General features: G+C 28.3%; 2 protein-coding genes across 3 annotated transcripts in view; one reads left to right on the top strand and one right to left on the bottom strand.

The window, feature by feature from the left end:
• Nucleotides 1-60: 60 nt before the first annotated feature.
• On the top strand, nt 61-13,758 carry LOC106685258 (lebercilin). 2 transcript variants are annotated; one of them, XM_014427822.3, is made up of 10 exons: nt 61-275; nt 3,890-4,201; nt 4,271-4,371; nt 4,443-4,606; nt 5,752-5,901; nt 6,143-6,331; nt 6,419-6,556; nt 9,168-9,244; nt 9,319-9,409; nt 12,357-13,758. In XM_014427822.3, exons 2-10 carry the CDS (start codon nt 4,119-4,121, stop codon nt 13,455-13,457), a joined length of 2,094 nt encoding a protein of 697 aa, XP_014283308.1. In that variant the 5' UTR covers nt 61-275; nt 3,890-4,118; the 3' UTR covers nt 13,458-13,758. The 2 variants fall into 2 exon arrangements, with proteins under 2 accessions (XP_014283308.1, XP_066909758.1); XM_067053657.1 differs by lacking the exon at nt 61-275 and adding an exon at nt 1,413-1,561.
• Nucleotides 13,759-13,832: 74 nt separating this feature from the next.
• The window catches only part of Pdss2 (Decaprenyl diphosphate synthase subunit 2), a 7,656-nt gene continuing 5,766 nt past the window's right edge, over nt 13,833-15,722 (bottom strand). Inside the window, exon 6 of the mRNA XM_014427820.3 lies at nt 13,833-14,360. Coding sequence (XP_014283306.1) covers nt 14,205-14,360 — 156 coding nt within the window. The 3' untranslated portion in view covers nt 13,833-14,204. The remainder of the gene's footprint in view (nt 14,361-15,722) is intronic.

Raw genomic sequence — 15,722 nt, 5'->3', positions numbered from 1 at the left:
CTGATACCATATAATAAATCATGTGATATGATTAAATTAATTGTGTGGTGTTAAAATTAAAAGTAACCTTTCATTCTGATTATTAATGTTATTATTTATGTTATTTAAGTCTTATATTAGGTTTAGTTTCTGAATCTGTGACTGTTGAGAAAGTAATTATAATTAAGCTTATTGTTTAATCAAAACAAATTAGTTAATTCAACAAGAAGGAGAGAGATCATTAACAACTGTGCCTTATAAAAAAAATTCATTACCTTAAGGGAAAACATTGATTAGTAAGTACATATGTTTAAATAATTATTTTATTGTCGAACTGCAGTCTATCTGTGATTAGTTGTATTTTAAATTCTATGAAGTAGTGGAAATAAAATTGAAACTGCTTTGAGGCCTATCTTTTTTTTTTCTTTTATGTATTATTTTCACTATTCAGGTATAATTAAATTGTGGTAACTTGTCGTATGATTCACACGTTTTGGTTTGATTAATGAAAAGATAAATGATTATCTAATTACTAACAGGTGTTTGCAAAGTTTTAGAGGGAGCATGGTATGCAACAATAATGTAGCTGTATTAATAAATTTTAAATAAGACTAGATAAATATGATTGTTTAAATGTACTCAAGTTATTTGGATTTTAAATATTTGAATCATTCCAATTCTGACTTAGAATCTAGATTCAATGTTGAGAATTCACATTCATATTTCTTATTTAAATTTGTTAATATTATTAGAACTTAAATAATAAACTACTCTTGACATGCCAAAATGATTGTAAAAGTTCTAATCTTAGAGTTGATGGATTACTAATTTTTTATGATTTCTTCATAAATGTTTGCTTGGTTTATTGAATTTGATAATTTGAATTTCTCAATAATTTCAAGATTTTTTCTGATCCCTCAATAAATTGAATGAAAATTAATGAGTATTGGTATCCTTGGTAATTTAAATTCGTAGCAATGGAATTTTACTTTATAATCTAAAGGCAGGACCATCCTATACTGTATAATTGGGATTAGCTCACTTTTCAACATGTAAGGTTAGGTGCCATTTGTTAGCATACTAAATGGGTTATCAGAATCAGCAGTCTTCTTTCATATCATATTAAATTAAAACCATGTTTTTGTTTTTTCCTGTGAAATTCCAATGAGTTATAGAAGGACAAGTGTCCCCTATCTGCCATTATTACATAAAATGTAGAAGACATCAAAGCCACAAAAAAAAAATATATATATATATATATATTCTATTTCAGTAGATTTAGGATAAGCACTTTTACCTAATAGTAATGAGTCAAAATTGGAAGATTTCATTTATATTGAAAATAACATTGAAGTCTGCTTTGTTGGAACTGATGCGACACAGTTGGTCTCTCAGTATGAGAACAAGGAAGATGAATGAGAAGAACAATCACCAACTCCAGTCACATTGAGCAATGGAAAGTCATCCCTCTGATATTTTTTTCTCAGCCCTCATTACCATCAAAAATTCATTAGACAATGATAAATGGAAGTCACTCATTCAAAAGAAAATCATAAACTTTCTTCAAAATGAGCATTTAACTGTAGCGTTTTTATTTATATATTTTTCATACTTCATTGTACCATATATGTTTTTCATTTTGTAAATTTTATATAAATAGCACGCATACAGATTTTTTTTCCTCCCAACTAAAGGGATTACTTTAAATCTTTTGAAATATTTTTCTCTTATCCTCCAATTTTTACACACATTGAAAAAATGGGCTAGATTTGGGAAACAATGTAAGCCCATTCTCTCCATCCTTGAGTAGCATTTCTTGTCTCAACTTTAAAACAGACACTTATAGTAAGTATATTTATCAATGTACAACATGTCACAATCTATTAAAGGAGATTGTAACACCAAAAATAATATAAGGGAATCTTTCTGATCCATCTGTTACTAGGTTAAAAATATTTGTAAATAGCTGTTAATTTTTTTATTGTAATTCACTCAGATTTCAATGTCTCACATTGTTATACAAGGTAAAACATGTATTTATTATTGAAAAAATATATTTTTTTAGCTCTCTTCTTAAATTCACTCTCAACACAACTCCATTCCTTTATTATTGTAAAAAAAAAATAAACAGTAGTGAGTATGAAAATATGCCCTAAGTTGGAGACCTTTTTAATAGCTTCTTTAGAAACAAAAAATATTTTTGGCCTACAAACTCAAATAATTTTATTTTCAAGATTCTTTCTAATATGAACTAATCTGTATAACATCATAAATAATTAAAACTAGTATCCCTTAAATATAATCAGTAGAAATTTAGACAAAATATTATTTAATAAATTTTAATTTAAAATTCATGGCCCCTTTGTACCCAGTGAAATTGTCTACTATTAACAGTCAAAATGTATGTTAGCAAAAACTCATTGGGCAAACTACCAATTCATGAAAACATGTAAGCTATTGGACTTCCATAAGTCAGCTTGTAAGTTATATTAATACATTTATATTATAATTATCCTTAAAGGTCATAGAATAAAGACTATTATAATATATATCAGCTAACTAAGTATTATAATCTTGGGTTAATCATTCAAAATTAGCTCTCAACACACGGTTTAAGAACTTCTGTTGTAACTCCATTTCATAGACACTATTTTGTCAGCACTACGAAATTAAAATTATTTAATCTCGTGAAGAAGTTATGAAAGGAGTATGGGCTTTGCAGAAATATTGGAATGAAATTTTGAGAGAGGGCAGTGGCATTTTTTGGATAAAACAAAGAATAAATAGTAAATATGGATCAGCCAGAAAGAAATATACTACTTCCTATAAATTTTTCTTATTAGAAGTTTTCAGAATGATAATGTTTAATTTATATATTTTTTTATATAATTGTTGCTTCATGTATAGCGATGTCACATTGAATGAAAATAATCATATTTTTTGTTGTTTAAATAAATATAAAAAGTTGTTTAAAATTCAATTAGTGATTGAGGGCTATTTTGACGAAATATACCAAAAATAAAACTTATAGGGTAAAAACTACTACATTTTATCTTAGGCAGAAATTAAAAAAAACATCGTTTTAAGCCTGCCTTACATTTAAGGATTCCAGGTTCATATTCCATTATAAGAATATTTTTTAACCCACAGAAATTGTGTTAGTTTTTCTGAAAATTGCAAATGAACAAGGCTGCCTTTTTTTTGCTGTTAAAAATGAATCAAAATGATTTTTCTCTTTAAAATAAAAAATAATAGTAGTATATTTCTGAAAACTTATAAATTAACTTAGCAATCACATAATTATAAAATAAATCTGTGAGTGATTGATTAACTTTGAACACTTTTAACTAACCCATTATTATAGATCATGCAATTTTTATATTTGAAAATAAATTTTAAATGAAGGATCTTATAAATAAGTGCCAGTGTTTTAGGTTTAATTAAAGAAAAATGGAAATTTAAAATTTGATTGCTATATATTAACTTTATGAATACCTGATTTTTAGCATGTCTTTTTTTTAATGATCCTAGTTTAAATAAACAATCCATAATTAAAAAAAAATTAATAATTTTTCTAGTAAATTTTTCATTAATTTACTGATAAGCAGAAGTGATTAATCCCTAGTTGAAACTACAAAAACTGGGTCATAAATTATATGCAGAAATAATTATGAACTTTTAAAACATATTGATTTAGTTTTTTGAAAGACTGTTTTTTTTTTCTCACTCTAAACATAATTAACAAATATTTCCGCTAATGATGTGAGGTTTTATTAAATACAACCATTTAAAATTTTTTCCCTTGTATTTAATTTAAATTATTTAATTGCAGATGAAAATTTGTTAAATTGGTCTGATCCTGTCTTTTAAATTTTTTCCCTTGTATTTAATTTAAATTATTTAATTGCAGATGAAAATTTGTTAAATTGGTCTGATCCTGTCTTTTAACTCAGTTGCCATGGGAAGCAAAGAAAAACAAACAACCAAGGATTCAGTCTTATTACCTTCTATGGGAGAGCATTAACAATTCAAAACTGTTCACTAATCAATAATTTTTCACTATTGAAATGTTAAATTTGAAAAGAATAGAAAGAAAGTTTCAATGTAAATAGTATAACTCTTGTACAACAGAATGAAAAATGGAAAGTTGTGATTCTGGAGTAACAAGTCCTGTTTTAAGGGTTACTGCAGAAATAACAGAAATCAAAGAAAAACATGAAAGGCATAGTATTATTATATTATCTGTTTAATTATTTTCTTTAGGGATATAAATAATTTCACATATTTTCAGGAGTGGTAACCGCAATTATAGTGTATCACCATCATTGACAAGTAGAGAATGTAAAACCCATCCAGCATGTACTAAAAAGAAATTCTTAAAGCCTTTGTATGGTAAGCAGAATGAATTTTTGTTTAGTTTTTTTATTCCAAATTTGTAAAAATATTAATACTTTCCCTTTAAGGGTACAACCCATATGAAAGGAGCAATTGTGGAGGTAGTTACGTCTCCAGCCAACACAATCCCAAAAATAATGTCAGTTCATTCACACAGAGAGTTATGTCAGCTAAGCTATTACGAATGAAACAGCTTCAAAATCAGCTTTATGAAACTCAAGCTAAATTGAATGTAAGTTTTATTCATACAATCTCAGGTTGTTGCCAATTTGTTTCAAGTATAGGATATATTTAAAAATTATGCATGTATTCGAAAAAAATTTATTCTTGTATTCGAATACTGTGGCCAGTCAGACATTCTTATATTCAGGCGGGAACTAAATGAATTCTAATAACATTTTTGTAAATAAGATATCAGTGATTGTTAGTTTAAATCATAATTTTGCTAATACTGAACTATAGATTTTGGTTAGGCAAAGATACTTGCAGAAAACATCATCTCTGCAAATATATAACTTAAATACTTTTACCCCCAACCTGTCGATATGATAATTGATATGAATATGAAACAACATACTGCTGCATCATAGGGTTCTTCATAAGGTTCATTAAACTTATACAATAAACACCAAATATCAAATATTTTATCAAACATTATACACAATCCTTGAATGTCATTTCAAAAAAAATTAATGTTAACAGTTTTTAGCCTATTATCTTCAATGTGAATAAATGAGGAACTAACAGTAATATTTAGGTGGATGTTTTAATACCCAATCAGCTTTTGTTTTTCATGATTATTTTATTATGTTATTTTTGTATTTGCAGGAAAGAATTCTATATTTTTCTATAGATTAAAAAAAATTATTTGTATATGTTTTTAAGCCAAAGCAATTGAACCCCTCACTAATGTCTAATCCTTGTAAAAGAGAATCATTTACTTTTAAGTGACCTGGTTATTTTTTTAATCAACTTCAACAATATTCAAAAGGATTTCTAAAACCATTGATTTCTTAGCAAATTGTTACTGTTGATTAATGAAGTCTTTCTTCTTTGTTCAGGATTTTTTTTTTCAAACTAACCATAGACACTATTACGGTTAATTAAAAAAGAATGCATTAGTTCCGGTAAATTTATATTTATGTTTATGTGAATCTAAAAACATCCCATAAACAACTATAGAAAACCCTTATATAAGTACATAAATTATTCTAGAATTGAGAAAGACAGTGATTTATTTTTTTATCTTCATTATACATTTCCTTTGTTTATTAAAGTAAATATTTTTTTTCAACTAAACAAAAAATATTTCATTTTATTGATCCTTGCTAAGGAAACCCTGACTAAACTAATCATGAATTGTTAATATTCCTCTAGGAAGTTATGCAAGAAAACAGAACACTGAAAACAGTACAACAAAGACAAGACAGTGTTCTAAAAAAATATGAAGGAAATCAAGAACAGTTACCACAGTTGATGCGATCACACCATGAGGAAATTAGGGTTCTTAATGAGAAATACAAACAGGTATTCTTATTTTCTTTACATGTTATTAGTATAGCCATATCAACCCATTATTGAATATCAATAGTTAGGTAATGCCACTCAAATAAATTGACCCTGGTTAAACACATAGTTTAAATTAATAAGATATTTAAACAAAAAAAAATCATATTCATTTCTTAGCTAAAATTCATTGATGCTGGAATATTTAGAAATAATAAGAATTGATATATAACTGTTTAAAAATAAATTACTATTTTTACAGCTCAGAAATAATTATAAAGAATTAGAAAGTAGATTGAAACAAAAAGACAATGAACTAACTAATCTTAGAGAACAACATAAACATCTGTTAAAACTTTCAAAGGATAAGCATCTAGGAGAAAGAGAAAAATTATCTAAAAAAGTAGAAGAAATGCAAACCACAATTGATGAGCAACGGAAGAAAATATTTGTAACACAATCAATTTTATTATACCATATTTTATTTTGAAGCTTAATAATGTATATGCCTTCCTTAATATGCACACATTGTTATCAGATGCTAAGTAAAAAATTGGATTTAGAGGAGAAAAGCTTTAATCATCAACTGAACCAAGAAGTAGCAAAACAGAGAAAAGTACAAAGTGAATTACAAAGTGCCTTAGAAACAATTAACAATCTTAAAACTTCATTAGAGGTAATTAATAGGAAATAGCATGTCAAAGGTAACTCTTAATACACCTCATAGAAATCAAACCATCTTCAATAATGATAGATACACCTACCTACACACATAATAAGAAGCAGGCTAAAAGCTTAAATTTTTTTTTTATTTAGTTCTTTCTTTTGGAATTGGAATTTTTAGTGAGTCAAACATGATGACTTATGAGCTATCTAAAATTTACTATGATAAAGAGTTATTACCATTTAATATATAGTAAAGCTTGGCAGAGCCTTGAGATATAATGGTTACATGTTTTTTGTTCTGTTTTTCAGTTTTTAAACAGAATTTTCATTTATGGTACTTTATACCCACAGAAGCCAACTGAAGTGCACAGCTAGTGGGGATCCAGGCCCTCCCGGATTCTCAAGTTAAATACATTGCACATACACATACAGAACAGTATTCAACTCACTCACTTTGACACAATGTTACTTACACTACACATCCTAGGATCACTTTTCCTCCAGGATGCTCCAAGGAGACAGCACCTCATACCCATAACTCTATTATTAAAAAACTTTAAGAAATATCAGTCAGACTTTCAACAGGTTGTAATGTTAGATCTTGGAACATTTTTTATTATATAGACCCAGAGCACAAAAATGGCTCCTAGACGAAATTAACTATTATAAGATTTACATAACTGTCCTAAAAAAACTTTGATATACTGAACAGCGAGTAACAAAAAAAAAGAAGGATTATACCCTATACTATTGATGTGATGTTAAGAAGCACATCTTTGGCGTTTGTTTTGTTGTGGGAAGAATATTTAGACTACAAGTAACTGACTTTATTTAAGAACCTGTTAGCTCAAGAATAAGCATTATCAACTTAGAGGAAAATTATTTTATTACTCAGTGTTCAGCTGCCATCCCCCCACCAAAGCATCAGATAGGGAAGGTTTTTACCTTCTTTTACCTTTTTTAAAAGATTTTTACGACAGTTAGAGCATCTCCTCAGTCTGACATTAAAATAATTGCATACAATTTTAACACTAAGTTTGGTCAGAAAATTCTGTGTTCGAGCATGATAAAAAGTCTGTTAGTATATGAGGTATCTGGCTTAAGTTAACATTAAGACATTTTTCTGATGTAGTGTTATTAAAAAAAAAACTGGAAAAAATTAGTGTTTCAGGGCACTCGGGCTAATTATGGGGGACTGGAGGGTTCTAGGGATCTGAAACTTGGGTGACAGGAATATTATGAGAGGATCTATATATGTGTCAGTCATAAGGTATTTATCTTTCTGGGGCACTTTTACCTACATCTATTGTGCATTTTGGGCTAAATAAAACTTAAAACTTTACATTTAATAAAAACATTTTGGATATTTTTTAGTATTTTTCCTGGTTTCAGAAACTTGAAATTTATCAGAAAAAGTAAAAATATCCTATGGAGTTTCTCATTTCATTTTGTTCCTAATGATAGAATAATCATTTTTTGAATTACTGAAATTTTTTTCAAACCTAATTTGTATGATATGGGAAGAAATGGAGGTTTTTTTTAAAGAATCAGTGCACTTTAAAACAAATTTAGCAAAAATATGATATTTAGCTATTTGTTTTTTTTTTCCACCTGTGGTATTAACTATGTCCAGTTTTATTCATTTGTGCTTCTAAAAGGAACTTCACATTAAAATTTTGTTAGTGTTGTTTTCAAATTCACCTAGTCAGCCCTTGTTCCCTATTAGACTGTTGAATCATTCTAGGTCCTCAAAGTTGGTGTAAAAAAAAAATTCAATAAATCTGCTTGGTATTCAGAGCTTTAGAACATCCTCACTATCTATCATCTGCACTATTTGATCAAATAAACTGGTGAAAGGTACTTGAAGCCAAGACCCAGTAATGGGTTTTAGAGCCAATTGTTATGGATTCACACACACACTTTATTATTTTTATAATTCTGTATTTTCGGACTTGTGAGAAACAATTGGTATTATTCCTCAGGTGGGAGAATGTTGAGAACTCAATAGAAGTTATTATTTTATATAAAAGTGTAATTGAAAATCCTTAAATATTAAAAAAATAGAATTTAGCTCTTTTTAATTTTGTAGAAGTTGTTTGTTCTAATTTAAAAATAGTATTTTGTTCAAGGAAAAACTTAATTTCTAATTATGAACCAGGAATCACATTTAATGGCCTATTAAATTTTGATTTCTACCCCAAAAATATACTTAGTTTTAATAGGAAAATCCTATGTTCTTGAAATAATAAAATATAAATCTTAAAATCAAATTTTTATCTTATCATATAACATCAAATATAATGGAAGATTGCTGATTGACCTTGTGTAGTAATAAACACCCGGACCAGCTTCCTTTTATTTTGACATGAAATATAATTCGCAACTTTGATTCAAAATCTGCAGTCACTGCTTTAAATCATTGAAATAAACTATCTAAACATTCTTTAAACAAAACCTATTTAAGTTATTGATTTTTCATTTTAGTTTCTATTTATCTATAGTTTAAGATTTGGTGTTAAAAGTGATAAGAACCTTAGAAATCTTGGGGTTTGTTTTTAATTACCTTGGGAAAATAGACCATTTTATTAATAATATAAATGTATATAAAAAATTGTTAACAGGCAAAAGAAAGACAATCAACTGTGTCATTTCGTAGACCAATTCAGAGTTCTGAAAAAAATCTTCAAACACCTCTAAGGTGGGTAATTTATGAATATAATTTAAATTATTAGAAAATTTAATGATAACTTGAATTTCATTATGGATTTATAGAGTTTCATTTCGTCAACCACAGCAGAACAACCATGCCAGAACTGACAATACTACAGAACATGAGTCTGAAACCACTGATGATTCTTTTACTGTAAGTGACGATTCTCAATTTTTAATTTTAAAGTCAATTATACTTAATTAAGTAGTATCAGTTTGTTCATCCTCATTAAGTTCTAAAAGAATACCACTTGTTGTATTTGTATTTGTTTTCTTTTTTTTTCAGTCTCTTTTCTGACTTGGATGTTTTCATGAGTTTAAATTTTTTTTTAATTCAATTTTGTTTTTGCCCTTCTCTCTTTGTTTTTTTAAGGCAATCTACAGTGATGGTGATGTTTGTCTGGTTATCTACAGGTGACTTACCTATTCTAACCATGGTGGGGGCTCAAGTTTTTCATTTTGTGGGACCGCCATTTAATGATAAAGTCACCCCCAGGCCGGATTTGAACCAGTGCCACACGCAGATCTCAGATTGATAGACCTAGGCCTAAACAACTGAGCTACAGGCAGCCCAATTCTCTATTTTTAAGGATGGAATATTTCAGGGATACAGATTATTACTCTTTTTTTCAAAAATACTTTAAATATTTACAATGAAACTGTTAGAGTATTAACTGGTTAGTTCAATGCCATAAGTAATACAAAAATTCAGAAGAAAAACTCTATTGGAATGAAAATTAAGGGTCACTTGCAAAGATGTTTCTTAATATCCCCTTCAACTACCCTTCATAAAGGATGATAAACCTAAATGATAAATACCTCCTCTAAGCTAGTTTGATTGTAAAGATGCTCCATTTTCTTTTTTGTGGGAAAACATGTTAAAGGATTGATTTAGTAAAAGAAGTAAGGGACTGTTACAATTTACAGCAACTGTCCTGTTTTTAATATATTAATTAATAAAATGGATAGTTAAAAAAAGAAAAATGATTCTGAGCTTAGGAAATAAATTCCCTTGTTTTACAAGTACTAGTATTAGTAGTTTAAGAAAAAACAATTTTTGATAGTTGATCTATAAAGTTCCATGCTTGATCAGACATTAACTGTAGTGTTATCAAAACTCTGACAGATGTGTTGATTTTGTCTTCAAAAATCTCATAACTTGGTTCTCCAACAACTTGAACATCCAATCTCTCCTCAAAAACTCTTTATTGGAATAAGTGTAAAACTAATGCAATATTTCAGTACACCTCTTATGGAATCCTCCAGGTCGATAAAATCTGTCCCTCAGTGGCCAAAATCTGTTCTCACTATCAGAAAAATTTATGAACCTTGGTAAATGTCAAACTATTTGTTTGGCTGTTCTATAAACAATTCTGCATTGATAAATATTTTGGGATTTGCCAGTAACAATCTATATAATTTAAAAAAATAAGCAATCAGGTTTTTGTAAAAAAAAGAAAAGAAACAAGTATTTGGAAACTACTAGATACAAAAAATGACAAAGCTGTGCACATTTGATTTGTAATGGGAACTGGTAGGTTCCTATTTGATTGATTATCATTCAACTGTAGTAAGGCAATCAATTCATTTAATAAAATGTTTTTTTAAAGATAATACTTTTTACGGAAATCAATGTCTTCTCCAAATCTCTAAGTATCTTTTTCACTATATTTTAGTCATCTAATCATATAAAAGATGTTCCATGAATTCAATAGAAAAAAATCAATTTTTGTTATTATATAAATAAATAGTTGATCTATAATTTCAAATTATGAAGAAGATGGGTATCTTTTGATTGTACCCCTGACCATCTTCTTCATAATTTTTGTTATTATTTTATTGATTAGTTTTTGATAAAAATAGAACTTATTTTTGAAATGATAATAAAAATAGCACTTCCCATCAGTTAAAAACAGGTTGTACTAAGCGTAAAGAGAGTTTAAGATAGCTAGATAGTTGTTACCTTTGAATGCTGATACATTAAAGAAGGCTTTAAAGAAAGAAGTCTGAAGGACTATTTCTGCAAATAAAATAGGTTGTAAAAGGAAGATCTAACGAATGTAAAAAGGAATGGAACTCATACCATAATAGAGTGCTGGTTTGACTTCTTGACAATATATCTAAAAACATTAACTCTTTACATTTGTTATTATTTTAGAGTCACAACCTTTTTTTTTTTCATTCTGTTGGCTCAAATAATTTTTTCTTTGCAGCTTCATTATCTTTGTTAAACTGCTATATTTTTGCAGGAACAAAAACTTGTATACATTAATCCCACTTCAAGAAACACTAAAATTCCAATTTTCATAATAACAGAAAAATAATAATTTTTGTTTTTTCACTCCCCTTGTCTGAAGTTTTTTTTTTTTTTTTAAATAACAATAACTTCAATATGATCGCATTTATTTACACAAAACATGGGAACCTATGCATGATGGTAAGTAAATGCTGTGTGATGTGTCCACCACACCAGATTTTTGGTTTTTCAAATTATCCATATCACAAAGCCTGGATCGGAACAATAAGTCAGCCTCTGATTTCAAGCCAAGTAATAGTAAATGGGATTCATGGGTTTTATATATTAGGAGAGTTAAAGATATGAATATATGGTAATTGAGCAAAAGAGTTCCAGTGGAGTAGGAACATTTTGAAACTTTATGAGGAAAATGATTATACCAGTTGATAAAGTTGTTCTAATTAGTTAATTAGTATCAAATCAATTCACTTAATTATAACAAAATTTTGTAGCTGAGGGAGTTGAGGCTTCACCTCAGCAACCTCAAAACTGCAGCGCTAGTTCAATTCTGACCTGGGCGGTGGCCACCTGATTTTTATTATGTGGTGCCCCCCAAAAATGAAAATGGCCCTCTCTTACTGGCTTGAATAAGTTGGTCACCTATATAATAACCCTTCCTCTCCTCCCATATGTCAGATATGACTATGTAGGGATAAAAAAAAGTTATTAATTAAATTATAATTTATAATTATGATATAATGTTTTTAAACTAAATTATGATTATATTAATTATTTAGTGAAAGGTCACTAATAATAGATAAAAAAAAATTTACCTCACTTAGAAGTCCTTTATTTTATTTTTCAGATGAACTACAGTCCTGAGCCTAATAGAAGCAGCAGTCTTGAAACAGATTCTTCAGGATCGACCAAAGAGCAAAAAGAACCAGATAACAGAACCCAACCTGGTAGTAATTCTTACGTGAGCATACTTAACACTAAATTGAAAAATGGCCTTAAAATATCCAGAAATCCACCTAATATCTCAATCCATGAGTCAGCCAAACATGACCAAAACTTGGTTATTGGGAAGAAGGAATTGATGTTCAAAACAGAAGAATCAAAGGTAAGAAGGAAACTTCAGGCGCAGAGAGAACAGCAAAGGCCTTCTACTGTGAAGCCAGATTTAAGGAGAAGTAGTTTAAATAAATTACCTAGTAACACTAATAAAACAAACGATAAAGAAAGTGAAAAATTAGAGCAAATTAGTTCGGAAGAACAAATAAAGAAAAGTAATAAAGAAAAAATAGTGCCTTCAAGTTCAACAGAAAGTACAGAAATAAAACCTGGAAAGACTGATGTATCAGGTAAAGCTGAAAAAATTGACAATGGTATGAAATTGGATTTAGACTCAGAATTTGAAAAATATTTTCAAAGTACACAACTGTCAGATGAAGCAATTAATGAATTTTATCAGAAAGATTTTAGAGAAGAAATTTTTGAATTAGAAAGAAAATTTCAAGAGCTAAATCAGCAAAACAATGAAAAGATAGAACATATGAAGGCTGTGAACAGGCTCAGTCCTATCATATCATCTGAGAGTGATTCAGAAGAGATAAATTTTTCAACAGAACTCCAACAAGAAGAAAACCAGAAAATTGAAACAGAAACATCGAGTTTAACAGAGAATTTAGCAGTAAGTGAAGCAAAACTAAATATCCCACTGCTTGGAGAAACTCAAAAAGCTGATCTTCTAAAAGCATTAAGTAATATCGACAATGCTTCCAACAAAAATGCACAAGGAGATGGAATTGAACTTCCGCAAATAGCAAACAATCCCATTCTCACTTCGGAAATGTCTTATTTGGATAAAGTAAATGAAATCAAGAAATCCTATCCTCGGACTAGGAGGAAGTCCGAAGTTATGAAAGATCTTTTTGGAGGTGATGCTGCTGTACTGAAATCATAACATATAGTCTGCAGTGCATACAGTGGACATTCCACTGACCTCATATCTTCCAAATGGTACTTCAAAGTGGATTTACTGTCCTAACTTGATATATAAAAGTGTTGTGATATTCATGAAGTATTTTTTAATATATAAATATGACATATGTTCAGAGGTAATTGCATGATATAAAATATTATTTTCTCACAAAAATATTAAAAAAAGGGAGAAATAAAACTATATTTATATTTTGTAAAAATATATAATCACTCTTTATTTAATTTTAAATAAATAAATGAACAACTAAACATGGTTTTTAAGACTATTGACAATGTTTATCAATACATTATTTTTAAATTTTTAATTATTATTTTTTTATTTACAAAAATATATACAAATATATAACATTTATTCTAGTATACATACATAATCATGTGCAAAAGAAATTTTTACATGAGAAAACAAAACGTATTGAAATAAATTCAAAATAATCTACGAATGTTGAATTAAATATTTCCTAAACATTTAATCCATATTATTTATTTAATAAATGCAATTAACAATAATTAAAATGAAATAATTCAATAAGTTAAATAAAATTTATACAAAAATAAACTTCATTCAAGATTAAAATTAACACAACTATTGTTCATAGGCACTGCAGGTTGTTTTCTTTGTTTCTAAAGATAATATCTGAATGGAAGTGGCAAATATTTTTATATAAATATGAGGATGGAAAGACCAGAATCTGAGTAGTGTGACAATATATTAGAGTTCCCCCATTGCAAAAATAATATTTGACAATGCAGTTCTAGCATCACTGTCTTGGAAGACACTCAATACTTCGAGAGCTTTTTGTGAATGTTCCTTCTGCAGTTGTTTTGTTAATTCAATACCAGGTCCTTTAGAAACAATTTTATGGACCTGTAAATTAATCAAATATATTTTACATTAATTTAAACGTCAAATGTTACATTTAAAATATTACAAATTAAATACTTAATAAGGTTTTAAAATTAAAATTAATGCAATACTTGAATGCTTAGCTTGTATAACTAAAATAGCAAAGGAAAAAAGAAGTTATAAAATTGACTTTTACTGTAGAAAAAAAAAATAATGGCAATCCTACTAGCATATTAACTGGTAGTGCATCAAAAACAGCCAATAAAATTCAACCTGCTGGCTGATATTCATGATGTAATATGATGTGCCTTTTATCAGAGTAGAAAATGTTAACTTGATTCTAGTCTCTGCCAAATAAATTTATTTTTTAATTTTTTAATCTAAATGTTTAACTCCATTATGTTAACACTAGTTGCTCTTGAGGTTCTATATATCTAGAGTGAGGTTACTGAGTGAGAATCAACGGCTGTTGTATTTAATAAATAGTAAAAAAATATGCAGTTAATAAATATATATGTGCAAATAAACTTGTTTATACTAATAAACTATTGCATTGGTCCCATTTGCCAAGAAGGCAAAGAAAATGATAACTTGCAGAAAATTTGAGAAAAAGTTAGCAGGTTCCCTTGAAAATAACTTGGATAGGATATGTTAAAAAAAAAAAAACTAATGAATTTGAGGAGTTCCTACATAAACATTATCAATGTGAACTCAAGAATGGCTAGATAAAAAACTATGCTTGGCTGCTGTTAACTCAAATTAAATTTCTATATAAATTAAAAAAGGAGAAGGAAATGTAAACCTAATTAATTTAACAATAAATATGATTAACTTTTTGCTTTTGAAGTGAAACTTCTTAGCTGACATTCTACAACTCCAGAAAAAAAAAATTATAGGGGAGTAAATTGATTTGGTGAGAATGAAACGGAAGTGGTAGGGAAGGAGGAGACAACGCTAGTCAAATATAGCAGGACGTTTATATAGTAGAGGAGCTTAACATATAAAAGAGGAGCTTTTAACATTCCCGGTGTGCCAATTCGATTGAGTGAGCTCCTATTGTCTTATACTGACCTATAAAATATTTTTCGGCAAGAATTGACTTAGAAAATGGTTGTTCTATTCTAATAATCATTACTAATATGGAACTAATATTTTCTGCCTTAAGCTATAAGAGGGAATGCATGATCATTATTAATAAAATTTTAATACATTATTTCATTTCCAAAAGTTTCATTTCTGTAGGCCAGTCCCAAGACTGACACAATTTGCCTAAGTTTGTTTTATTTTCGACAAAATGCGTACTCCGTTTACAACATTCCTATTTGAGGCACCAAAGCTAGAAAACTATTTTATAGGTTCAATTTTTTTTTTTTTTTTTTGGAG

This window comes from Halyomorpha halys, unplaced genomic scaffold, assembly GCF_000696795.3.
Source record: "Halyomorpha halys isolate HHAL.00 unplaced genomic scaffold, Hhal_1.1 Scaffold674.1, whole genome shotgun sequence".
NCBI lineage: Eukaryota > Metazoa > Arthropoda > Insecta > Hemiptera > Pentatomidae > Halyomorpha > Halyomorpha halys.
This window is presented reverse-complemented; position numbering and strand designations above follow the sequence as displayed.